This window comes from Talpa europaea (assembly GCF_964194135.1).
Source record: "Talpa europaea genome assembly, chromosome: X".
Lineage (NCBI taxonomy): Eukaryota > Metazoa > Chordata > Mammalia > Eulipotyphla > Talpidae > Talpa > Talpa europaea.
In genome coordinates, this window is record NC_140081.1 from 8,749,603 (window position 1) to 8,776,873 (window position 27,271).

The 27,271-nt window shown below is 43.3% G+C and overlaps 1 protein-coding gene across 2 annotated transcripts in view; it reads left to right on the forward strand.

Annotated features, from left to right (window-relative positions):
- CDKL5 (cyclin dependent kinase like 5) overlaps nt 1-26,933 on the forward strand; it is a gene marked incomplete at both ends in the record, with an annotated part of 87,337 nt that extends 60,404 nt beyond the window's left edge. The window contains 8 exons of one of the 2 annotated variants that reach the window (XM_084258208.1): nt 3,701-4,667; nt 8,448-8,549; nt 8,816-8,921; nt 11,474-11,597; nt 19,126-19,225; nt 22,749-22,871; nt 24,047-24,166; nt 26,547-26,933. In XM_084258208.1, the coding sequence (XP_084114334.1) occupies nt 3,701-4,667; nt 8,448-8,549; nt 8,816-8,921; nt 11,474-11,597; nt 19,126-19,225; nt 22,749-22,871; nt 24,047-24,166; nt 26,547-26,933 (2,029 nt within the window). The remainder of the gene's footprint in view (nt 1-3,700; nt 4,668-8,447; nt 8,550-8,815; nt 8,922-11,473; nt 11,598-19,125; nt 19,226-22,748; nt 22,872-24,046; nt 24,167-26,546) is intronic. The other variant, XM_084258209.1, reaches the window with a different exon arrangement.
- Nucleotides 26,934-27,271: the final 338 nt, after the last annotated feature.

Below are 27,271 nucleotides of genomic sequence, written 5' to 3' on the forward strand. Positions count from 1 at the left end.
AAAAGAAGGAAAGCCCTCTATATTCAAAAATATCTTCCTTATGCTTATTACATGATTCAGAACCACAATTAAAGAGTTGTGTGGGTCTTAAAGACTTTAACAAGTATATTATGGAATCCTATGCATTCCTTGGGAAAGGTAACATGGGTTAGCTGCTAAGGGGTTTCTAGCCTCATGAACTAGTAAATTCGATGTGAAAGGCCCCGGGGTGATGCCTAAAGGAAGAAGGGTGGGTGAGAACAAGGGGGAGAAGAGGATGCCATATCCAGGTGGGTGGGAACACACCTAGACAATCTTTGCTGCTGAACCAAATAGATCTGGCTCTGTAGAATGCTCTTGTGTTTTTGTTGCTCATTGTCTTTTAATCTCTGAGTTGAGAAATTGTTTTCTCCTAAGAACAAAGAAATAGTAATAGCAGTTTGATAGCTAGTGCTTTTAGAATATAGTTTTCAGCATCACATTTTAAAAAACCAATTTCCTGGGGCTTCCCAGGTGGCGCAGGGGTTAAAGTCAGCACTATCAAGCTATCCGCAGCCACTGCAGCATGAGATCAGTCCCCAACCATGGAGCTAACCCACATATGGCGCAGGTCTTGATAGGGTTGTGAATATATTATAGAAACAGTCCTACATGATTTGTCTAGGAATGATCTCAGTTCAGCTTACATGTGTCTGGAAATGTTTTCCTGTCCACACTTGTCTGTGGTCCTTACTTCCTCCATGGAGGCCCTTCTTGTGGGAACACTAATTTTACAGACTGTGGCTCCCTTGGAACTTCCCAGTGCCATTGCAGAAATGTTCCCAGCACCATAACTCACTTGTTCACTGCCACTTGTTCACTCCCTGCCTCGTCCTGAGACCCACACGTGCACACTCAACATACCCGTCTCTGGTATCCACATCCTGTCTCTGTAGGTCAGGCAGTGGATTCTTGCATACTCTCCCTGCCTGGGGCTGCTTCTGACTCCTCTTCTTCTGCCTAGGGCTTCTTCTACTCACTTGTGTGGGCCAGGATGATCCTTTGGCCTGCCCTGCACTGCCCCCTCGTCAATCATGCTTCACCAACCCTTCCCATAATTATATATTTTTGCACTTTGAGGTTTGCTTTGAAAAGTTATTTTACTAAAGAGATTAACCCTCTGTCTATACTGCAGTCCTTTAAGAAGGGTTTATATATCAAATCCTCTTAAGTGGTTTGCATTTAACACAGACTTCTTATTGTTGTGTGTCAAAGGGATCTGTGGAATGTTTAAAGCACTTTTTATTGATGCGCTTCGGTAGAGCTCCGATTTTAAGATACTGTGATGCCCTTTCTATGTCAGAATTATGTGTAGAGCTCAGTGACTTCAGCGCAATACTGAGATGGAAACTTTCAGAATAGTTAAGTACAATGGACTCTTTGTACATTTATGGGGAACCTGACACTCGGGCACATGCTCCGCGTGAGAAATCGCACCTTGCTGGGCGGCAAGTGCGCTCCTGCCCACGTGCAGGCTGCGTTCCTTGGTGAGAGCAGTGTTTCCAAGAGTCTCGAGGGCTCTAGCAACTGTCTTCACTTTTCTGGTCCTCTTTGGAGTTTTGCACATTTGCTGGTGTCTGCCGGTGTTATCTCTGCTTTACTCTCTCTAGGTCTGAGGAGTAAGGGGGTAAGGGGTTATGTGCACCCAGGGGAGACAGGCAGGAGGTGCTACCCTGGAGAGCTGTAACCTGGAGGGACACCGCTATGGAGAGTCAGGTTCTGATGCTGGGAAAGGAACAGGGAAACATTTCCCAGCCCTGTGCGCTGCCAAAGCCACTGGGAGTTAGGCCAGTTAGACAGCTAGGGGGCCTGGGTATTGCAGTCTGCAGCCTCTGGCTCCTGAGGCCCAGAAGGGGGAGAAAGAGAATGAAATGAGACTGCCTGTCATCATTTGGGTTTTTGAAAGTTAGTGAGACTTTTTTTTTTAAGATTTGTTTTTATTTACGTATACAAGAACTGGGGTGTAGGCCAGAATTGCGGAAGGGGTGGGTAAGAAGACTTCACAAGAGACAGAGTGGGGAGCAGAACAAGCACACTGACTCAAATACGCTTCTGAGGGGAGCAGCAGGGAGACAGGAGAGGTCTGCTGCACCATGTGGGTTAACTCCCTGGCCAGGGATTGAACTCATGCTACATGGTTGGCAATAGCTTGATAGTGCTGAGACTTTAACCCCTGTGCCACCAGGGAGGCCCCTAAAGTCTCTAAGACTTTCATTTACCGAATTATATATTAACTAGGATTTAGGATTGTCCTTTATTGACCTGGGATAAACTCTTGTTGGCATGTTTTAACAGGAAACGAAATTTTTCTTGTAACTTCTTTCTAGTTACTTAGCTCATATTTAAGTGACCTTATTTAATGCTGCAATCCTTGTGACCCAACTGGGAGAGGCTAGTGGGAGCATTGAGGAGATGAGGTCTTCTGCCCCATTACAGGCTTGTGTGACCTCATATACTTTAAATACTCTGAAAGGTAGGCGCAGAGGGAGGGTGCCTTTACATTTGATGCCTGAGCATGTAGTCTCATAGCAAAAATGGGAAGGGGGGGGTGCTCACAGAGTACCATCCTACAAAAAGAAATGAGACTTTCCCTCCAAGTATGTGATGGGCAAGAAACTCCCAAATCAACCACCTTAAATAAGAGAAAATTTGCATTTTCTGCATGCACAGTAGTAAGCAGGGAAGATGGAAGTTATTTTCCATTTAAAAGCATTCTAATGTATCTCAAACTGCAATTTGGTCCTTTAAGTAGTTACTATAGAGTAAACCTCACTGTGAGGTCAGTTTTAGCTTTCAAATAGAGACAAGATTTTCCTCTGGACTTTCTGTATTTTAAACTAAGTAGGAAGTGAAGCTTTAAAGCCTCAAGACGACCTCAGTTAGTTTGGAATAATGAAGTGTGAAATGAAGAAGAGAATTAAGTTGTGTCTTTTGGAGAGGATGAACTCTTCAGGGCCCTGGTGCTCGAGAAGGTCTCAGGAGCGCCCATGTCGCCGCTTCTCTAGATCCTAAGCATGCTTATCATGCTTCCCAACAGACCTCACGGGGTGCTTCCCATGTCTTCTGGAAGTGTCATTTTCTTCCATGGAGTGCACTGATGCACTCCTTATTCTTTGACTATACAGGTTAAAGGCGAAGGAGACACTGATGTCTGTGTCTGTGCTGTATGCGTTTCTGAGAAAGGCTGTGAGTTTCACAAATAAAATAAAATTCAAGGAACATAGTAGCCTTCAAGTCTAAATGTTCCCTGCTGACATTTCAGCAGACAGAAGTGTAATTCATCTACAGCTCCTCTCTCTGTCGCAGCTGTCCCATCTCAAGCGCTCTTGTGAGGACCAGCATAGCAGAAGCAGATTGCCCCAGATTATCAGTTAGGACCTATGTTGGCAGCAAGTCAGCTGAGCTGTTAAGGAATCTAGAATAACTTCATCAGGACCAGTGATTTGTTGATTTCTTGCCAAGTGGCTTGTTCTAAGGAACTTCCCTTCATAATGATAGATTACTTGTTTAGCTGCTCATAGATATGATAGATTACTCAATGATAGATTACTTGTTTAGCTGTTTGAGATAGATAATGTTTTTAGCCTTTGAGGTATTTTAGCTATTTGTGCTTTTTTAACACGATACCTTAGGTGTGTCTGCTATTAAGGGAAACTGATAGACTTCTTTGTTTTTAACATAGAAACCAAGCCAGCAAAAGCGCTGCTCTGCAGTCTCACCACAGATCTAACAGCAAGGACATCCAGAACCTGAGTGTGGGTCTGCCCCGGGCTGATGAAGGTCTTCCTGCCAACGAAAGCTTCCTAAATGGAAATCTGGCTGGAGCTACTCTTAGTCCCATGCACAGCAAGTCCTACCAGGCAGGCAGCCAGCCTGGGTCTGCCAGCAAAGATCTTACCAACAACAACATACCGCACCTTCTCAGCCCAAAAGAAGCCAAGTCAAAGACAGAGTTCGATTTTAATATTGACCCAAAGCCCTCGGAAGGCCCGGGCACAAAGTACCTCAAGTCAAGCAGCAGATCTCAGCAGAACCGGCACTCATTTATGGAAAGCTCTCAGAGCAAAGCAGGGACGCTGCAGCCCAGTGAAAAGCAGAGTCGGCATAGCTATATCGACACCATTCCCCAGTCTTCTAGAAGTCCCTCCTACAGGACAAAGGCCAAAAGCCATGGGGCATTGAGTGACTCTAAGTCTGTGAGCAACCTTTCCGAAGCCAGGGCCCAAATCACAGAGTCCAATACCAGTAGGTACTTCCCGTCCAGCTGCTTGGATTTGAACTCTCCCACCAGCCCAACCCCTACCAGGCACAGTGACACGAGAACTTTGCTCAGCCCTTCGGGGAGAAATAACCGAAGCGAGGGCACCCTCGACTCACGCCGAACTGCGACCCGGCATTCGAAGACGATGGAGGAGTTGAAGCTGCCCGAGCATGTGGACAGCAGCCACTCCCACTCGCTGTCGGCGCCTCACGAATCCTTTTCTTATGGGTTGGGCTACACCAGCCCCTTCTCCTCCCAGCAGCGCCCACACAGGCATTCCATGTACGTGACCCGGGACAAAGTGAGAGCCAAAGGCTTGGATGGAAGCTTGAGCGTAGGGCAAGGGATGGCGGCCAGAGCCAACAGCCTGCAGCTCCTGTCACCGCAGGTACATTGGGACGTTGACTGTTGCTCACGTCTGGAGGTGGTGCGGGGTGTGGACGGGTCAGTCTATAAATGCTCCTGCTTCAGGAGGCCGCGCTTCCTTGGCGGGATGCGTTCAGGGAAGCAATACATAAAGGACTAATCTCTACTCAAAATTTCCTTAAATTATCTTAAGCCACTATTGAGTGGTTTTTAGAAATGTTTCCTACACGTTCCTTTCTGCCATATTTTGTTGAAAGAATCCTATTTTGACTTATTGCAGAATTCAGCAGCTATGTGGGTTAGTTTTTAGTTTTCTCAAAATTTAGTATGAATTCATGGGGATTTCCTCTAGTCTCGTCAAACCCTTTTTGCTAATAGCTTACTCAATAGCGTGATTGGATTGAAAAGTCTAAGACCTATCCAGAACTATAGGTAAGTTCAGCTGTAGGCCAGGTTAAATGTCAATTTTCAGTCTTTTGGATTGGTTTTGAATCTCAGGGGAGTATTTTTAGTATAATAACTTCCTCCGTCTTTTTGATCTTCAGTCACTAGAACTGACACTAACCTGTTTAAAAGAAGTAGTGTTTTTGCAACAGAACACATGTTTTTTTAATTTTATTTTTATGATATGAGACTCTCACCTGTATCAAAAAAATGAATGTGGAGAAATCCTATGTCAGAAGAAGAAAAGAGTTTTATGTAGGGAAAGTTCTTCCATTTCAGAGGATACAAAAATAGGTTCATCAGCGTGTGTCGGGACTCCAGAATATATGGATGGGGTCTGGAATAGTGGGCTTAGCAAGATGCGCACCAGAGAAGGGGAGATGTCACCCATGACAGTCAGCGGTGCCAAGCAGCCAGAGCTCAAGCCGGGCCGCCAGTTGGGGCCGTATCCTTTATACCTTGTCAGTGTGGGAAAGTGACGTAATTTCTCTGTGCCTCAGGTTCCCCATCTGAGGGATGTGAGGGTTAAACACTGTGGAGACAGCACTGTGCCCGGTGCCTGGCACAGAGTGAGTGGCAAACAGTCTGAGTTACTGCTGCTTCTGTTGCAGCGCAGGCTGTTCTTCAGACATTAAACACCTTCTGCCTGTGGGGCATTCTCAGGCACTCCTGAGAGTCAGACTGGGTTCATCCCCTTGAGAAACTTCTCTTTGCTCAGGGAAGGTTAAATTTTACATGATAACAATGAAATAATTAAGAACCAAATTACTATGGCGCTGGCTATAATTAGGAGTTGAGAACAGGGAGAGTTCATTGTGAGCAGAACAGTCAGAAATGGCTTTGGGGCAACCAGAGGTCTTGCTCTGAGCTAAAATGCAAAGAGCCCTTTTGGATGACTCAAGAATTAAACTGTGTTCAGGCATTTACTGAGTGAGGCGCCATAATAGGCTTTAATGAGGTAGATGAAAAAGATGTAGTCCCCATCCTCTTGGAGTGTGTGGGCACACTTGCCCTTGTTAGAAGTGAGGGGTACAGGGGAGTGGCATAGTCCAGGCAGGGGTCTGGGGCAGGCCCCCAGAGGAGTCGTGGCTGAGCAGTGTCTTCTGGGGTGGCTGGGATTTAACTAGGAGAAGCAAAATAGGTGAGACATCGGGAGAGAGACTTGCAGGGAGGACAGAAAGGTATGGTGAGGACATGGAGGGTGTTAGAGACCTTGAGGAGCATGATGAACATTGGAGATTTCGATTCATTCCATGTTGCCGCAGTGACAAATGCAAGATTCTGAGTGGCTTTTGCAGTAAGCTGAGCATGAGGGGAGGAGAGTGTTCTGGACTAAGTCAGTGCTTGAAGGACAATGAGGAGTGTCTTCAAGATTCCTCAGCAGTAGAAACAACGGGGTTTGTGAATTAAGGGCTGATTGCAGGAACAAGGAAGCCTTCCAGGTTTCTTTTTTAGGCGCTCCTTTTCAGAATGGAAGAGAGGACTTGGCAGGGAGCTAATGCGCCCTCGTTTCACAGATGAGGACGCTGTGGGCCAATGAAGTTGATGGGTTGCCCATGTTTACCAGCTACTTGAGGGTGGAGTTGGGGTCATGAGGCCATGTCCAGGCCGCTGGCCAGCGCTCTTTATACTGTATCATGCCGACATGTTGAGGGTGAAGTGGCCCTGGATGTGGGGCTGGATAGACAGCCTGGCGCCCAGCTGGGAGGAGGGCAGGCGAGAGACGCACTGACGTAGGCCATAACTGAAGCCAGAGCCCCAGAGGAATCCCTACAGAGAGCAGAGTACCTCCAGGGCCTACAAAGCTCTCTGGAATCTGACGGCTCCCCAAAGACTTTAGGTGGAGGCCCGAAGCATTAAGTATAGTGTGAACAGAGAAGAAAAGCAGAATATTGTAGCTTGGGAAAAGGACAAATGGTCTGGCTCACTGAGAGTTCCAGAATAAAAGACTATGTGAACATGGTGGAAATGAGCTAATTATAGTCCATTACTGTGGGCTAAGCACAGACCTGACTGTTACTGAATGTTCAGTCCAGTTGGGGAGGTACAGTGCCAAGCCGCCAGACAGTACATGTTTTAAGGCCCAAGATACCAGACAGCTTGATAGGTAACTGCGGCTGTGAGTAAGCCGTGGCAATCACTCTCCTGCAAATGTCATGGCCACCTTCAAGAGCAAGGGGACTGGACTGGCACTGCCAGTTAAGAGTTTAGGTTAGATGTAAATCTTTTCTAAAATATTTTCTGGAGGCCATTGTAAACAGTACCGGTGATAAAATTCAAATGACATGTAGTCACAAAGTAAAAAGAAGGCTACTTTAGATGATTTCCTGCTCAAAATTCTTTTATAGTACATTTGGGAAGTGAGGGGGAAAAGAATCGTAATTTTCATTTTAAATAAAATGCTTTTGAGGCATCACATAAGGCTGGAGATGATCCCCTTTGTGTGTGTAATATACCGGTACGAAATGCAGCTAACTCATCCTAACGGCTTGGTAACTTGGTTCCTTAGCCCTTTTTTCCGAAAGTAGAAAATGCTTCTTTTCTTCTCAGTGAACACCGTAGTGGACTAAGGCTGCTCCTAGCTTATGACCCATTTCCGGAGATGAGCCCTGTTGCGATTCTGGTTGAGAAAGGAAATGAAATATAAGTGCTGGTATCCTAGAGAATATTGAGAACTTAAGTACATAAACTATAGTAATTAGGAAATTGTAAGACAAATTATTCGAAGGACTTACACTATTCTCTGACATATTCAAAGAGCATTTGTTTTCACCTAAGTCCGTCATGTAAGTTTTTCATGAAAAATAATTTTGAATCTGCATTGTTCTTTGTGGACCAGTCCGCCTCAAATCTTAGAGAAATTTTGGATGAACTAATAGAATCTCTATTTAGAGTGCGGCTCAGCGCCCTGACTATCTAGATACTAGGAATATCATTTTCTTTGTTTTTAATAATTAATTGAACTCTTTTCCGAGTCATTTATTCCCTGCTCACCTTACTTTAATGAGACTTTCACTTCCCATCTGTGTGACACTTGTTTGACTTGTGTCACATTCATCAGATGATTCATTCTTTTACGGGACAATTTATGTCTTCGCCAGCTAACATTCTCTTTTATTTTATTTTATTTTTTTGTAACATAAGAAAATACTCAGTTTAATCATTACAGTCACGTAAGATGAGTAGCCGGCGTTGGGACACAGCCCATGGCGTGTGCGTGAAGCACCTACCCCGTAGCATTTTCTATTTTAGCTGCTTATGGTTACCAGTTAGAGCAAATAAAGCCCGTGGTGATTTAGGTGATTTTCATCCCTAGGAACAGAACACTCTTATAAGTCCTTTTAAATTTGACTTTCAGCCTGGAGAACAGCTCCCGCCAGAGATGACTGTGGCCCGATCTTCCGTTAAAGAATCCTCCAGAGAAAGCACCTCTTCATTCCACACACGGCAGAAGTCCGAGGTCTGAATTCTCCGGACTTGTTACCTTTTACTCTAAAAAATTTCTGTTAAGACTAATCATTCAACATCCCTATAGAGTCTTTTAAAATTTATTCACACCCAATGTCCCAGAAATAATTTGAACTGTCTTATATAGTGAGTAATTGTCCTTATCCCATAATTCTGCGTTTTCTCTGACAAAGAACCTGCAGCCAACTGCGCATTAGGTTCAAAGGCAACATGGTCATCAGGCCAGTTTCCTTTTTACAAACATGTTTCCTGTCTCAGGGCGGAGCGTATCATGACCCCCACTCGGATGATGGCACCGCCCCCAAAGAAAACAGACACTTGTACAATGATCCTGTTCCAAGAAGAGTTGGCAGCTTCTACCGAGGTAAGCCGTCCCCTAGGCCTGCAAGTCTCGACCCACTAGGGTCCTCATCCTCCCCACCTCAGAACACCCCTAGTGCCCCTTCACCACACTTCGCTGCCCTGACTGCAGGCCAGTATCAATCTGGCCAGTGCTGTCACCTCCCAACACTTAACCTGCCTCAAGTCCTGCCCCCTTCAGTTCTCTGAGTAACCTCCCAGCTGCTCGCCCTGACTCCAAGATCACCATCAAAACTGTCCCTGGAATGGCCCTTCGGAAGCTGTATCCTCACCACACCACTCACTCATTTGATTAAGTCATAAAATATTTATCAGTGTTACCTGGATGCCTGGCACTTTCTAGCATAGAATGCGTCAGTGAACAAGACATCTTGAAGGGCTTGGCCCTCATGGAGCTCGCATTCTAATAAGAAGAGAACAGCACTAATGTAATTAGATAGAGCGGGAAAAGTTAGTGAATGCTGCAGGGAAAAACTAAGAGAGCAAGGCAACCCACTGCCTCCAACACTGCCCCCCCCCCACCCCATCCATTCTCCCTCACCTACTGAGAGTCCTCTGGTGGCTTTCCATTGGCATCACCACAAAGTCTGAATTCCCAGAGACAGAAGTCCCCTCAGGCGCTCCCTGCCCTGGCCCTTGCCATCTCTCCAGCTGCTCCCTCTCCCCCGACTCTGCACCCGGCCTCTGGGACTGACACAGGCTGAGTCCTCTGACCTGAAACACACACCATCCGTCTGTGCCTGTCGCATCCCGTGCCCCCCCACCCCACCCCACCCCCACACACAGCTTGGATGGCTTGTACTTTCTTTCTGTTTTTCCCTCACAACTTCGAGACCCTTAAAGACATTGAGTTCTCTTCAGCTTTTTCTCTTTTGCCCTTATTGACTAACACATTGCCTGGCAGTTTTGTCAATATTTGTTGATCAAATGAAAGAAAATCTTCCTGTGTACTTGCACAGCCTTGAAGACAGACTTTGATGTTTAACAGATGACATAAAGTGAAAAGGGCTGTAGGGTTGTATGGATCGAGGAGACAGTGACAAAGTCATTTTTGGAAGAGTTATGTAGTAATAGAGTGGGAGCCCCAGGGTATCCCTATTGGGGTGACCCACAGCAAGCTGCAGGACAGAAGGGAGGGAGGGAGAGACAAGGTCCTAAAGCCAGGAGATTCACCTTCTCAAAACCTTTAAGAGTCACCATGACTAACTTCAGCTGCCTGTGCCTATATTGCCTGACTTCTAGCTCTTTCTGTTGATTTGGAAGGACAGCTGGAAAGAGCAGGAATTGGGGGTGGAAGAGAACATGAGCAACTGCTTGGTCATTTTAATTAGGAACTCAGACTAAAGAGATAACAAGTAGTATTCAGGACTAAATGTATATTGACTGACTGGGCTACTCTGTTCCCTGCCAGCCCCACATTTGAAAAAATAATAGGTGTTGAATATGCCTTTTAATGCAGTCATTTTTTTTCTGATGCCTCAATTACTTTAGAATCTTATGGGACTAAAATTTTAATTCAGATTAAAGTTAATTAAAACAAAATAGTGTAGTATACATGAGCAAAAAACCTTTTTTCCTATCACTTTAAGTTTCACTTCCAAAATGGACTGTATACATGTTATTTCTATAGCTGTCTGGAGAATACATTTTAATAATATAAAATGTTAATGATGTTTTAAGCTAATTGATTAATTAGTTCATCTTTAACCTTCGGGAATACAGTTTTATTTTGATTGCAAGTGAATTAAATTGGTTAATAACAGTGAAGTCCCTTATTTTTTGTCCTCATAATCCACTTCAGAGTTTGACAGAAATTTTTATTTGGAAAGTCCAGAATTAGATAAGATTTAACTAGGTGAAACACCTAGAGACATCAGTCATTTCAATGATACTATTAAATCTAACTGGATAAAGATTTAGTGATGTCGCTGAAATAACAGATATTTCCAGAATACTTCCTGTTTCTAGTCCTGCTGGTCAAGCGTCAAGTGAAATGGTGTCATTTATCTTGATATAGAGCCTGTATATTCCTTTTGTGATGAAATTTGCAGTATAGTTTGATTTATGGACAAACTTTGAAACAGAAAAATGAAGGGTTCCCCCCCCCCCCGCCCCCAAATAAGGCACAAAAGTACTCGCATGCATTGTGTCTTGTCTTTCTGTTCATTCCTGGATTGGGAACTTAGAGAAAACTAGCATTTCACACTTCCAAATATCCTAGCATGTTCTCAATTTATCAGCTCACAGGGCAGTTTGTTTTGAATCCATATTTCCTGGTGTTACCTGACCCTTCCAAGTCAAGGGGAGGGAAAACGTTCCCTGCATACGCCCATCAGAAAATGCAAAAACTATATGAAGAGCAGGTTAGGATTTTGATTTATTTGTTTTAGTTGTGTGTAAGAAAAGACAGTAGAATAACACGAGAACTGCTTTGACCAAGAGTTCATCTGTCCACAGCCATACCACCCTAATCATCCCTGATCTTAGAAGCAAAGCAGGGTCAGGCCTGGGTAGTACTTGGATGGGAAGAGTACATTGTGATTTTTCTCTGTTCAGTGCCATCTCCCCGTCCAGACAATTCTTTCCATGAAAATAATGTGTCAACCAGAGTTTCTTCCCTACCATCAGAGAGCAGCTCTGGAACTAACCACCCAAAGAGACAAACAGCATTTGATCCATGGTGAGTATTTTGGTTTGTTTTTACTATTCTTTTATCTTGTTGTTGATATGAGATTTCAAAGAAATTCTAGATAAACTTTTTAGTATTATTTCTCCTGGTAGGCCTTTCAAGAGAGATTGATGAGGAAAATGTGATCTACCCTTTTTTTGGTAGTGTTTTCAAGTTCAGCGCTGATAATAAGTATCATGTAAAAGAAAAAAAAAATATCCTGGGTCAATATCTCCTAAGTCTTCCTTTGCGTCCTGGTGGCATGAACCACATCTTTTGCTCTCTCCTCTTTGTTGCTATCGAATCATGTAGCAGACACATTACTTAGCTCTTCGTGTTCACCGTCTCCGTTCTCACAATCGGCTTCTGACGGAGAGAGTGGCTCCCACTCTGCAGATGAGGAAACTGTGGCTCTGGAAAGGGAAGGTGCTTGCCTGGTGCTGGCCAGTCAGTAACAGGGAGGAGGGAGCCAGGATCGAGACCTCCAACGTGACAGTTTTGACTCAGAGTGAAAAGGTAGAAATAGGGGAAGAACTCTTCAATGATGTGCTAACTTTGCTTATCCTTTCATCTTTTTGTCATATTTAATACAAATTCAGGGCTGAGAATTAAAACATGTACCGATTCCCATTAGCAGATCTGTCCCGGGAGTATTTTTTTTTTTAAATAGTAATGTACACTTTTTGTTCTCAACTGTCCAGAAAAATGGCTCACAATCTTGTTGTTAGGGGTGTTTCTGTGTACTTTGTAGACCATTACTAAGTTCTCCACCAAGAAATAAAATATGGTGCTTCACTATAATGCCCTGAAGTGAGAATAAGCCCGGTCCATTAGATTCCATTGCTGGTATTTGTTGCCAGAAGTAACAGAGGGACCTACGTCATCATCCTCCTGGCGCTACGTGGTTTCACAATTTGGACCCTGTTGGAAGGATAATATCAAAGTTTCAGTGTTACTGCACCCTACAGGGAAAATAACTTAAGGTTTTTGGAAAATATATGTTATTATTATTTCTTTTTTTATTGATGTACCATGGCATTATATAGCATTGTATGTTTTCAGTGTGCATCAGAATCAACATGTGTATGTACTACATTACGTTCACTGCCACAAGTGCAATTCTGTCCTTCACTATATTCATTTCTTCAACGATAGTAAAGATAATTTTTAAAGCTATAATTTCTTTTCTATAAGCACATTTTACATCCCATTGCCTTGTTTATCAGAATAAGTTTTAACATTAGTGACTAAAAGCTTAGACTCTGTAAATACATTATCTCCATTAATGTCAACTTCTGACCACGTGTCTAACTCCTCTGCCCCTTGGCCTCCTCCTCTGTAAAACAGGGCTAAGAGCAGCACCTCCCTCAGAGGGCTAATGTGATCACTCGATGAGGTAATACCTCAAAAGCACATGGAACCCTGCCTGGTCCCATTAGGCCTTGTAAACATTAGCAGCCTGGATAATGGCCTCGAATTCCATAAGACTCATCAGAGGAAACCCTCTACTTAACTTTGCTGATAAACTTTAGCACATTCTTTCTCTATGTGATGGTTTTATGCTCCAAAATATATAATAGATCTCCTCGTCATTAAACTTAGAGCACAAGTCTAGCTTCTTTTTTTCTTTAAGATTTATTTATTTATGCATACAAGAACTGGGGTACAGGCCAGAGGTGTGGAGGGGTGAGAGGATTCACCAGAGACAGAGCGGGGAACAGAACAGGCAAATTGACTGAAATACACTGCTGAGGGGAGCAGCAGGTGAGTCAGGAGAGGTCTGCTGTGCCATGTGGGTAGCTCCTTGGCTGGGGATCGAACTCGTGCTGCAGTGGCTGCGGATAGCTTCATAGGCTGCGTCTTAACCCCTTGCGCCACCAACGAGGCCCCGTGGTCCAGCTTCTTATAATTACCAACATGACAGTTTTCAGGTGTGGCTTGTGACATGAGAAAATGTCTAAATTGTGGGAATACAGAAGTACAGAAGGAATTGTTTTTCTTCCTGGTCATTGCATAATGAAGCAATGGTTGTTTAAAAGAACATCAGTTACAGATTTAGTTCTATGACAATTAGGTTGGTCAGACAAAAATTAAATCCAAATGTGGGGTAGGTAGGTAGTGTTAGCGATTTACTGTTTCTATCTGTTGGGTAATCAGTTTGAGTAGAGCTTGTTTAGGCCTGAATATGTATACAAACCTGAAAAGTTGTTTTAAAGAGAATTAGAAGCCATGTTGTGACATTGAATGTTAGCCAAGTCCTCATCAAGTTGTCCTTACTCTGATCCTGCAGTTGAGAGTTCCAGAATGACCAGCACTGCCGTGATGCTGCTGCTAGGATACCCCTTCAGCATCGCATCTAGCCCTTTCTAAGTCAGTAAACTTGCCTCATGATTTCTTTTTCTTGAATGAGACCTCTGGTTGCTTCCCTATACTGTATATATTTGAGAGACGTGCACAAGTTGATAACTGTTAAAAAAAACACCAAAGGGCCTTACTGTGGTGACATATGAATTGCTGTTCCTCAGTGATCCCTTAGCTAAGGGCAGTCTGTTTCGCTTTAATAGTAGTACTTCACATTTCTTTTGAGAAGAGAGTATTTGTGGGATATACACACTTCCTGCAATGGAACAATCAAGCTACTATGTCATATTTTAAAGTGATAAACAGATACTGCAGTATAATATCCAGAGGGATTATTCTGACCATCTCAGACATCTAGAGTCCTGTAAAAACTGGAAGCTAAGCCAGAGTATCTTAAGAAAAATAGCCAATGCAGTTAGATTCATCATCGTTACTAATGGGAAAACTCCTCCACCCTCCCTCTGCACCTGTTTATTCTTTCATGCACAATTTGAGCATTTGGCACTGACGTCGTAGGGTGAGAATAATCCTGGGTCACAATACAGTGTGCAGAGGGAAAAAGATCCCAAATAACAGCTGTGTGAGAAGAGGGATGTTTTTGCCTTTTCCAGGGGCCCCAGTAGGAAAATCATTTCTAGCCCTTGTGGTTTCATACATATTATACTAGATATTCAAGGAGAATATATATTTATAAAATGGGCTGCCTTTACTTGGCTTAAAAAGACAACGTGTATAAATACATTTAGAAAGACTGCTGTCAAAATTGGGTTAAAAATTGATGCTTAAACAGTAAACCAAATTAATTAGGAGTCCCTGTAGTTAAGATCAATGAAGAATGGCTGTCACTCACTTGCACAATTGCAGGCTTTTTCTTCTTGTAAAATTATGAATCTTTGGCATCCATTAGTGCTACTACCATAACTCACAGAATTATTCACTGATTTTCTCTGCTCAGACATCAGCGGACCCACCCTAGTCACACTGCAGTGAGGGGGGAGGAGGTGGCACGAGAGTGTCAGTAACACCCCTCTCTTCAACTCATCTTCACATTGCCCCCAGAGGTGTCCCTGAAGCCCCTCGAGTCTACCCTCAAGTCTGTCAAATCTGTGGGTCCCCCACCTTAAATCTGTGAGCCACGAGGGGTCACACTCCTTGTTTTCTTTTTCTGTCTCCCACACCTGACGTGGGGCCTGGCACATACGTGGTTCTCCATCAGTACTGGGTGGCTTTGATTCTGTCTATTTTACTTTCTTCCTTTTTCAGGTAAGTCTTGCAATTTTTCCTCATGACCGCTTGTGGAATCAGCTGTGTTGGAGACGGATGGCAGTACAGGAAGGAGAGTGTTTGCCCCCTACATATCCCTCCCCCGTGCTACTTGTCCCTCCCCTCAGGGTGGAGGAGGACCAGGGAGGTCCGCCAGGCTCCTGTCCCACTTGCCCTTCTCTTTTGCTGCTCCTCCTGGACCCACCTATTGACTGTACCGGGCAGAATGGCAGGGTCCAGAATCACAAATGAGACCAGTCACAGGACACACTCTTGCTCGTTTAGCGCTATTAATACTAGTTGTGACTGCTCAGCGCAGCTTTCAGGTGTCTCAGAATCTCCCTCCTTGGTCTTCCTCCCTTCTGCTTCTCTGCTGCTTCTGTGTACACTTCCCTGTAGCTGCCCTCCCCGCCTCTGTTCTCCCTCGCCCCCTCGCTCTCCGGTTTATGCTCTTCTCTCTGACTTCCTCCTGTTTCCTTTGTCACACACGCACTCTCATGCTTCACTCCTAACTCGCATCCTCTAGTTCCAGGGCAATTTATTTCCTGTTTTGTTTTGGTGTCTTTGATCTTTCCCTGCCTGGACCTATGCTCCACTGCCTCTACTCAGCTTCAGTTTGAAGATGTTTTCTTCATCAAACCCTCTTCTCCGGGCTCTGATTTAGCCAGTGCCTCTGAAAAGACCGTGCGGAGGGTATTTGATTCATCTTCCTGTATTTGGGGACACAAATATCTGCAAATACTGGGCTTTTCATCCTGCTTCTCTTTCCTTGCCCCCCCACACACATCCTTTCACTTTCATCTTCCCAAACCCCAGATCCTCCTCCCCAGAAGTCTAGTCTTAGCCTTCCTTCCCGTCCCCTCACAAGAGCAGTAGCTAACACCCCTCCCCATCTTGAGGTTGCACTTGTGCTGAACATGCCCCCCTGAAGATTTCCTAAGGTGGTAGAAAGCACTTTTCCTACCAACCCTTGGTAGAACTTTGATTTTTTGTTGGATTAGACTTTCATTCTGATTGATAAACATTCCTACCCATTAATCTGAATACTCTGCTGTGTTTCGAGGTTACATATGCCCCACCGTGGAAGCACATAAGCAATATAAGCAAATAATTCTTTAACTTATGAAAGTTACAGAACAATAAAAATACTATTACTGGTTGAACTTGGTGCTCTCTGAGACTCCTTTCCATCCGAAGGTTAGTGCTTCTATGATTTCGTCAAACTACACTGTTCTGCTGTGTCTTCCAGACCCCACACTTGACTGGATGCTGTGGCCTGGGGTTTGTCTTTGCCAAGGTTTCATCTCCTTAATCTCAAAAGTACTTGTCATAACGCAGCAAAACCCAAGTTCAGCTCCTCGCCCCTAGCAAGCCAAACCTGAGAGACAAGAGCTGGGATTAGGAAAGTTAAGTTTATTCAGATACTGGAGCACCCTACAGGAAGCCATCTCGAATCGAATCGTAGAGCTTAGGGGAAGGAGTCTTGATTCAGAAGAGGGTGGGTTTTCGCTGAGCAGCGTAATGGGTCAGGTTTCTATTGCTATCTTAATTTTTTTTTTTTTTCACATTTTTGCAAGCTCCCAGTTTTCCGTCTTTGTGCTGGCTCCTTTGGGCAGAATCATCATGGTATTGTGTTCTAGATCTCCGATTTGTCTGTCCACAGAAACTCAGCAGGAATGTGATTAGTGTCCATAAGCTTCCTTGAGCCTTTGGAGAAGTTAAGGATACTGTTTTAAATGTTACAGTAATGACGAACTCTGGGATGGCAGCCTTTTCTTAAGTTATATTTTATTCATATTCCTGCACTTCAATAACAAATTGGATCCACATTGCCAGGGACTAGGACTCGTCTGTCAATGGGGTGAGAGTGTTTTTTTCATAAGTACAACACTGCATTTAAAGAACGTCTCAACCTTCCATTCTCATTCTCATCGTGTCTGACGGTCTCTAGCTTTCAGAGTTGTAAATGCATCATTCTAGTCATTACTGGTTGTGTTGTATTACCCAACTTTCACTTCAGAACTTGAAACTTTCAGTGATGTTTAAAATTGCATCATTGGGGTTAAAACCCTAATGAGTTTCAAGAACACTTGAGCCTGCCATACCTGTCTTTACTTCCTCAGTATTCCCATTAACTTTTAGGCTAAACATTCCAGAGGAAATGGGCGTTGCTCCTTCAAATGGTCATGGTCTTCAACTTCCTTTTTTTTTTTTTTCCCCTGTCTCTTTTTAAGTCTCTTCCCTGTCTTTGATCTCCAGTTCTTGGTTTTTCAAATACATTTTCTGGGCTTCATAAAACCTTTTTATTATATCTGTAGTACATGTTTGTTGTTGAAGTTAAAAAGAAGAAACAATAACTCACCAGTAACCCTACTACCCGGAGATGTTAGCTATTATGATTCTATTTTACTTTGTTCTTGCCTGTTTTAGAGTGTGCATATATACCTGCTTTTATACAGTTGGGCTCATATTATCTAGGAAGATTGGAATCCTTCTGTTTTCACTTAGTATTGTAGTTTGGATATTCCTTCATGTTAGAGAAAATTTTTTGAAGATGTGATTTATTTATTTATTTATTAAGATTTATTTATTTATTATTTATACAAGCACTGGGTACAGTCAGAAGCGCGGGAGGGTGAGAGAATTCACCAGAGCGGGGACCAGAGCAGGCAGAAGGACCGAAGGACACTGCTGAGGGGAGCAGCAGGCGGCAGGAGAGGTCTGCGCGCCATGTGGGACCCTCCTCTGGTAGCTGGGGAGCAGCCGGGGATCGAACCGGCGCTGCAGAGGCTGCGGGCAGCTTCGCAACCCAGCGCTCAACCGCTGCGCCACCAGTGAGGCCCGATGTGATTTATTTTTAATAGCTTCGTGGTGTTTTCTGTCATGTGGGTCTGTAATAGATATAGATGTTTTCTGCCTTGTCACGGATTTAAAGATTCTCCTTTGCTTATATTTTCTTAGATGTTCTAGTAACTTCATCACTGTTAGGTCTTCTAAAACCTTAAGTATGAGTGAACACTGTCACCTATAATGTTTCTACACTGGATTTTGTGGACTAGCTAGTAGAAAGAATGCAGTCTTTTGAAAAAATGATTTTTCACGGTCCCTGTAGATATTCAAATTTAAAATAAAGGCTATGGAATGCGCCCTTTCCAAGAATAACAGCATTTGAGTTGCTTTATAAAAAACTGTAAGTAAAGTAGGGCCTCTGTTAACATACAATTAGCCAGCTCATTGGGGCCAAGGTGTCTTAGTGCTATCTTTTACCTTCTCCTGGTGGTGTCAGTGGATGGAAGGGTAATGTCAGGGTTTTCAGTTAGCCAGAAGAGTGCTGTGTTTTAAAGTAGTCAACCTGCCTACCTTTTGTTCTTACTTAGTTTTAATTAATAGAGGTAAGATTTTTATAAAGGAATTTTCCAGTTTCAGGCAATTTTTACTTTTATTTACAATGTTTTCCTTACAGCACTGGTGTGTGTGTGTGTGTCTAGTACCTTGGCAAGTCACTAATAATAAATTTGTTGCACTGATTTAAAAAGGTAAATAGAAAAATGAAGATAGGGAAATGTTTCTATTTCCCTTAGAAGGTGACAGAAAGGCATCCTTTAAACCGCGTGCTTTGCGAACACGAAATCTGAGGTTTTTCCACAGATGAGGGATGGTCCTGCCACGCAGTGACAGATCATTTGTAATAGTGTTCAAATTGCTAGTTCAAGTGCACCTGTACCAAAGGCTAATCATTAACCACAGTTGATTAGCTTCAGTTCCTTCTCTGCTGTTTAGAGGCTCTTTACCTGTGTTTGATTCTTCATGGCTAGTTGAACCTGGTGTCATGCATTTTTAGTCTTCATTATATTTGTTGTATAATGGAAGGAGAGTGAGTGAAAAACCAATATGATAAATATGTCTTCTCATTTAGGAAAAGTCCTGAAAACATTAGTCATTCTGAACAACTCAAGGAAAAGGAAAAACAAGGGTTTTTCAGGTCAATGAAAAAGAAAAAGAAGAAATCTCAAACAGTAAGTACATGGCCAGCTTCTCTATACAGTGGCATACACATCTGTATCTATCTACCTGTGGGCCCTGGCCACTTCGTACGCGGCAATCAAAATGAATCATTTTCTTGATACTTGACGTGCAGATGCTATATATGTGTCTCAAATTCTGTACAACTACTTTTCCCTCACACAACCTTTTCTAGATTCAGCATGATCTCTAGGAATAGAAGAAATTTAATTTCGATGAGAGAGAATACTTTAATCTTCTCTCAATAAATGTCTTATCCTTGTAGATTTATATTCGTGTAACAACTATGAGGTCATGGGATTTATTTCTCTCTGGGGGTTAGAGATATGTGAAAATGCAGGAAACAGGTTTGGTTTACATTTAAATCTTGCAATTCATAGCTCACCATCATTCATCATTCTCCCCTGGCTCATTATCGAAGTCCCATGTTGACAAGTGTGTTTCTGGGCTGCATAGTCACATAGAGGAGATTGTATTTCACATTTGAAGACTTGCTTTAGTAGGAAGACAAGTTTATCTTGTGATTGAACTGTGAAGTGGAATGAGTCTTATCTCCTGGGAGCCCCTGCCTGAAGCAAGGGCTGGCTCCATGGAACCATGCACGTTATGTCACGGAACCGACCACGCAAGAATTCTGCTGGGAGAATTAGTGCCGGGAGAAAACGGGGGTGGAGAGAGGGGGCAGGCCTCCGGGCCAGCAGCAGAAGTTTCTTACCCCGTGGGGCCTGCCTCCCCTTTTGCTCTATGACACCTGCAAGGCCAGGCAAGGTTGAGTTAGTGATTTTAAATGATTTCGTCTCAAGCTTTATTTCATACATAATTGACTCATTTATTTAAAAAGGAAAAAAGCATGATCAGAATGGTCTGTTTAGATGGACTTCCTTGCCTTCATCTGTAAGGTGAGTAGATTAGACGCAATGTTTCTGAGGTCCTTTCCATTGTGAAAATTCTAGGATTATGAGTCAATGGTAAGTAAAGATGAGATAAATGATAGCAAAGCATATTGTTCCCAAAGTAAGGATTTTTTTACCTCACAGATATTCTAGAACTATTGACAAAGGCCTTCCTAGATTACCTTTCTAGGTTATTCTTTCACTTGCTAATTTTATGTGTTTCATTATAAAATAAATATGAGTTCAGTTTCAGAAAAATTGAAGGAAAAAATCATTTCTATTTTTACCACCCTACCACAACCACCATTAAGACTGGTGTATTTCCTTAGCCTGTGCATATGTGTGTGGAAAGAGTTGTACATAGCAGTGAGCATTCTAGTACAATTTTATTTTGGGGCTTTTAATTGTATCACATGTATATACATATACACACACTATACTATGTATGTTACTACACAGATTTTACTATCTTCATTTTAATGGCTACATAATATTCCTGGGGAAAAAAAATTTTAACTGCCTGTATTCTGATTGAAGCTCACTTAAAACAGAATGTCAAATCACAATGCCACTCAAATTATTGCTGCATTTGTTAGACAGGATGAACAAAACAGACCTGATTTTGGGTAGAGAAGTCAAATATTTAAAATACTAATAAAATAAGACATTTATCATTGTGTATAGAACGTATTTATCCATCATGAGCATTAAACTCACACTACCTCCTAATCACCATTATTTCTACTTCAAGGTGTTTGTTTCTGCTCTTAACCTCAGATGTATAGCCATTGTGGGGTGATTAAGTGGCAGAAAATAGGAGGAACTAAGGAATTGATGGTGTTTTGTGTATAGGTTTAACTTTTGATGTCTATCTACCTTAGACCAACATTGAACATAAAGCCCTTGGCTCACTGTGGCCTGAGTTGAGTATGTACATGTTGAATGATTCAATTACTACATGTCTGGTTCAAATTTTAGATGTTTAAATAGCATAGGATAAATAAAATTATGACTCTAACACAAAAGGAAGTTCCTCTTCCTTTTTTTTTTTTTTTTTTTTTTTTGAGGTTTTCAATGAATATGTAAAGTTACTTCAAGATATCTCTGTACAGGTCACAATGCCTTAAACCTTCCAAACCAGAAGTTGTTTGTATCTTGCTACATTTTTTAGTTAAAAGAAAATAATTTTACAGAACTTTGGTACCCAGAGTAAGATCTCCAAAGAGTATTCGGTATATCCTGCCAGACCTCAGGCTCCTAAGCCTGGCTTTGCATTAACTCTGCCTCCTTTGAATGAGTATTTAGACAGAATTAAAGTGAACTCTTTTTTTCACTTTCCAGAACTCAACAGAAGGAAACCAGGTAAATAAGCTTTGGAAAATTTAAAGCATCGTGGCCTTTGTATAAGATCCAAAAAAGGGAAATGTGGTACCCGGTACATTTTAAAGCTTTAGTGGGTCCTCGCTCTAGCTTAACTGCTTTATTTCACTGATAGAGGAACTGCCCGGACAAGCTGTGAGCTGCCTGAGGTCATCTGGGAGCACTGGAGGCGGGCGCTCCTGAAGAGCAGGCCCAGGCTCAGTGCCTTCCATGGGCCCACTTCTGTGGAGAGATTCTGGCCACTTGTTCCCGGGAACTCTCTCCTGTCCTCCTTAGCAATGCCAGTCACGCGGACAGGGAACCTCATGGGATAGCTACTCATATGTCTTCCGGTATACACCTGTACAAGATGATCTGAATACCCTCATATACATTCTACTTCTCTGGCACTCAAGGTCTCACCAAAACAGGGAAAGGTGGTGCCAAAAAATCATTCTGTATTGTCAAGGTGCCTGCTTTGACTCAAGCAAATCTGGAAGCCGCCTTGGGAAATCTGGCTTCAGTTCTGTCTCCAGAGAGTTACATAAGCCCTCAGAGCATACGTTGACTTTGCCAACTTGGTAATTGTACCCTAGTTAGTCAACTGGCAATGATGTTCAGTTTAAAGATTGAACTTTCTGTTTCTTCACTTTGTAAACTCGTATTCTAAATTGTGCCAGACATTTCTATCCGATAACTATTTCTAGAAGCATGGATCCAGGCTTTTCACCCAACACTAGTATCCGGCAGTGATGATGTTCCTCTTCCAAGTGATATTTTCTGGTTCAAGAGCTGACCAAATCCAAAAGGGTGTATGCTATCTTTTTTCCCCCTAATAGGCATATTATGTGGTAGATTATTTAGTTGCTAAAGTCCTCTCTAGCAATTAGGAAAAGACTGAAGTACATCAATAGCTCTTAAACACAATTCTTTATAATCACATTTTCTGGTAATGAATAAATCTGAGGTGTCTGTAAGCTCAACGCGAGCAGACACGGAGGGCTGTAGGCATTTCTACTATACAGTGTTGACCACGGCCACATGTTCTCTACGTAGATGTTTGTGTGTGTCTTAAATTTATATACTTGGCCTCTTCATGTCTGGGGGAGAAATGACATAGATCCTTTCTAGATGCCCACACAGCGCAGAGGTTCTTTCAGTGGCTGTTAATAATTTGAGGCTTCCAAAGGCTAGGAGTTCAATAAAAACACCTTTTTTTTTTTTCTTTTTTTTGCAATTAGTTTATTTGTATCTTATATTGCAGACAGATTCCACCAACGGGGAGAATCCAAGCATCAAGAAATCCCTCTTTCCTCTTTTTAATTCAAAGAATCATTTAAAGCATAGTTCTTCTTTGAAAAAGCTTCCTGTAGTCACTCCACCCATGGTACCCATTTTTATGTATGGTAGCCCTGAAAACTGCTCCAGTAAACTTGTTTTACTGATGACAACAGCATGTTTTTTATTTTCATGGGGTCATATTCTCTTTATGCTAGTTAAGTACCTGAGCCAGTTCCATAAATTCACTGAGATATAAATTCTTTCCCATTCTGGATTTTCCAAATCAGTTAAGGGGGTTGACACATAAAAGACTATTAAACAAACAAACTAGTGAAAGGCTAGTTTGGATTGTTGGATTAGTCAATTGTTGGCAGACAGCATCCATAAAAATCCCTATTTCCTCTAAAGAATTCGATTAACATTTATAATTAATAAATGTCTTTTCATTTGGCTCACAAAGTTTGTTAACACTTGGTTGGCAGTTTGTTGCTTGAAAACCAAGTTGAATTGATCACATTGAGTGAGCTCGCAGGCTCCATGAAAAAATAGCTTCTGTTAGTTGGTAATTTGCTCTTTCCTTGCCTGGCTCGAGCTTCTGCCGGTCACTTAATTTAAAGCCAGGGCTTTTGCTTGGCATTTGGCATTACTCTCCTAAGTTCACCAGAATCAGTGAACGGATCGATTGCGTTCACCTGGAATGTGTGGCACAGATTTCTAGCATTTTCATAGTGCGTAATGCTAGACCCAGATTTACTGGGCAGTGTCTTGGGAATATGATTCAAACCATACTTTCCCACTTGGCCATCCCTGAGAGCCTGCTAGACAGACATCTTCGGCACCACCAAATACAGCGTTTGGATCATTTTCCCAGCAGGAACAAATTCTTGTTTTATTGAACTGGTTCATAACCTAACTGCAATATGGAATGAGGGTACAAAAGCAGTTCCTGGTACAGCCCAACTTAACTGCTCTCTCTCACAGCGACTAAAACTAACAGCATGGGAATGCTTTAAAGGGTGAGGTTTTAACAAAGCTGCATGACATCTGCCAATTTTTCCTAATGTAGGGAAAATTATTAAGAGGGCAGCAGAATTTAACTAGCATCACTTGCATTGTGACCTTTGGGAGAGTTTTGGTTTCTTTCTTTTTTTTTAATTGGGTCTTTTTTTTCGTTGAGTTTTGGTTTGGTTTGATTTGCTTTTGTTCTCCTCTTGGGTATGGTTACACATCTCATCAGGCTCGTTGGTGGGCTTATTGAATCCTGGTCATATTCTGCTGCAGGTGCCCAATTCTGATGGCCCCGATCTTCTGACATTACAGAAAGCCATTCACACTGCTAGCACCCCGAGCAGCAGACCGAAGGAGTGGCGTCCTGAGAAGCTCTCCGATCTACAGACCCAAGTGAGTGGCTCCTGCACCACTGCTTGAGACTCAGCAGCGTCTCTCCCAAGGGGAGGGCGGGGCTGAGAAATTTGGCCTGTCGGTATTGCAGGAGATAATGAAAGCCTCCTCAAAATATACCCTCACCAGTCACCAGCTGCATCTTGGAAGTCCAGATGAATCTCGTTTCAGTGACCCATGTCCTGGGAAAAGTGTGAGCTTTTATTAGCCTTCACCTCACTGTGGGCTTGGAGGCGCTGAAGGGGGAGGTTCGAGACATGGTCCCAGCCCACAAATACTCTGCTGCTAGGAGCAAGAGCAAATTAATAAATAACCATCATTCCTGGTGAAAAGTGAGGCATACCATAAAATGTGGGGGAGGATGAGAAAAGGTATAATAGGAAGATTGTTTCATTAAAGATCATAGCATGTGAGTTGGGCCTTGAAAGACAGAGAAGTTGAACGTTTTTGACAGTGTATTTAAACTTCTAAAATCCATACTGTTTTTGATAGAAGACTGCCAAATAGTTACATTAGGAACTGCCTGTTTGACCATATTCTGTAATCACATTTATCCATCGTGAGGGGGGATAAGCAGAAACTGAACCAGTCCGTTTTCAGGTAACTGAACTTTATCTCCTTTAAGTAACTGTTTTGATTGGGAATGTGCTAACATGGAGTTTGAACATTTCAGTGTCTCACAATCGACATAGCAGTATAATCTAACATGATTTGTGATCCTGTTCAGTGGTTTATAAATCTGTTGTTGCCGTGTGCTATCATTTCTGACAGCCCTCCTGAGCTGTAGGGTTGCTTATGCCTATGAATGACCACAGATTTCTGGGATAAAGAGGAGGGTCTATTTTTATAGGTTTGCTATTTACTCTTTTAGGCTGCTACTTACACATGCTGACAGGAGTTTCCAAATCTCAAGTATTTTCCCAACCATCTATATTTTCTGCTAACATAATACAGGCTAGGGGACAGAGAGAGGGTTGAGAACCAGATATCCAAGTTATCGGACATGCATCTAAACTAAGAACCCAATGTTCTGAATGAGGGCCTCACAGTCTATCCCAATTTAAAATAAAAAAATATGGGTCTTTAAATTTTTCTTTGTGTAACCATTTCTTTTGCCAATGAGCTCTTTTCAGTTAATGATCTCTCCAGCTGAAGATTATTGTAATTTTTCAATAGTTACATGTAGTCCATGCTATAAAAATCACCAGGATCTCATTGTCTTAGCATACCAATTTCATAAAAATTACAAGGAACAGACTTTGAGCCCTTAAGATGTGAAGTGTACTGCACCATCATCCATGGGACCGCAGCGCTTCTTGGACAGACCTTGGATTGGCTGTGGAGGACACAGCCCAGGAGCGATTCTACTTGACTCCATTCTCCAGCAGTTTCCCTTGGATCTCAATGCCCTGCTCCTTCAAATCCTTCTAGTGTGCCTAGAGATCTTCAACATTTTATTAAAACTTTGCTGAGCCCTTAAGTGCATGGCTCTGGTGCTGTGTGCCTCTCAGAATAAAGTTACTCAGAAAATTGGCAGCCAGAGGTACCAAGGCTAGGACTGCAGCCCGGAGCCTGGGTGCCAGTGAGAGCCTTGAATGTCAGCGTGCTTTCACATGCCTCTTCTGAATGTGCCCCTCGTTGCACCTGGCATAGCGGAGCACAGCTCAGGAGTCCTCTGAGAATAGTTGGTCAGAGATGGCGTCCAGGGCCCTCCCCCACAGCAGCCAGCCAGGTTGTGGTTAAGAGGCTGTGCAGGACTTTTGCTTGTTATGTTGTGCTTTGCATTTTGAACACCCAAGTCTTACGCTCCTCCCTTTAAAAAAAAAAAAAAAAAAAAAAAAGTAAAAGCGCAGAAAGGGAGGGAACACTTGGATTTTATGATGTCAAGAGAAGGGGGATATCCGGGAGATAAGACCAAAAAGGGACATGCAGTTGTCAGCAGGGTACCCTGCTACCTTCTACAAGGGTCCGAGACCTGAGTGCTGCTGGGAAGTCCTGTTGGGAAGTTACATGGGGCTTTGGGGAAGTCTTGTCAGAAGGGAGAGGCATGGTCCTCTTTTCTTCCTCTTGCTACTTCAAGCCTAAGATTCCACGGTGAAGATGGGATACAGCCTGACACAAGGCCTCTGGGCCCTGATCAGCCACACCAGCTCTAGATTCCTTATCTAGATTTCTAGGCTTTTATGTTAAAGATAAATAACTTTGGTTCTGTCTGAAAAAGAACAAAAGAACAGAAAAGGCTGGACGAACCCCTCCTCCCCACGCCCACCCTCCCTGGCTACAGCAGCCTCCCATCCTTGTCTCGGGTCTGCTCACTTCCTCCCAGCTTTCAAGTCTACTCTAGATTAAATCCCACATGCTCTCTCGTCCTTTCTTTCAGAGCCAGCCGTTAAAATCACTGCGCAAGCTGTTACATCTCTCTTCAGCCTCAAATCACCCGACTTCCTCAGATCCCCGCTTCCAGCCCTTAACAACTCAACAAGCCAAAAATTCCTTCTCAGAAATTCGGATTCATCCCCTGAGCCAGGCCTCTGGCGGGAGCACCAACCTCCGGCAGGAGCCCACACCAAAGGGCAGGCCAGCCCTCCAACTGCCAGGTCAGATGGACCCTGGTTGGCACGTGTCCTCTGTGACCCGAAGTGCCACAGAGGGACCTTCCTACACTGAACAGCTGGGTGCCAAGAGTGGGCCAAACGGGCACCCCTACAACAGAACAAATCGGTCCCGAATGCCAAATCTGAACGATTTAAAAGAGACCGCTTTGTAATGTGTGCTGGGGGGGGGGGGGGTGTTCAGGGAGTGGGGGAGGTGAGCCAGTGGGGAGGGTAGGGGGGGGTGGAGGTAGGGGGGAATGGGCAGGGCTGGGGTGGAAAGCCAGTATTTTCAGCTTTATGAAGGTGTGTGCAATATTGTATGTGAGGGGCCGCCTGGCTCCTCGCAGCCGCAAATGCTAGTCAGGGATCTTAGAGCCACAGAGTCCCTTAGGGATCGCCACCCCCACAGGTCTTGTGTGAGGCTAGATAGCGTGCCATTGAGAAAGAAAATATTCTTGCCAGTTTCTCCCCTTACGTTCCAGCTTTAGTGCAATCCCTGGTGAACTTGGGA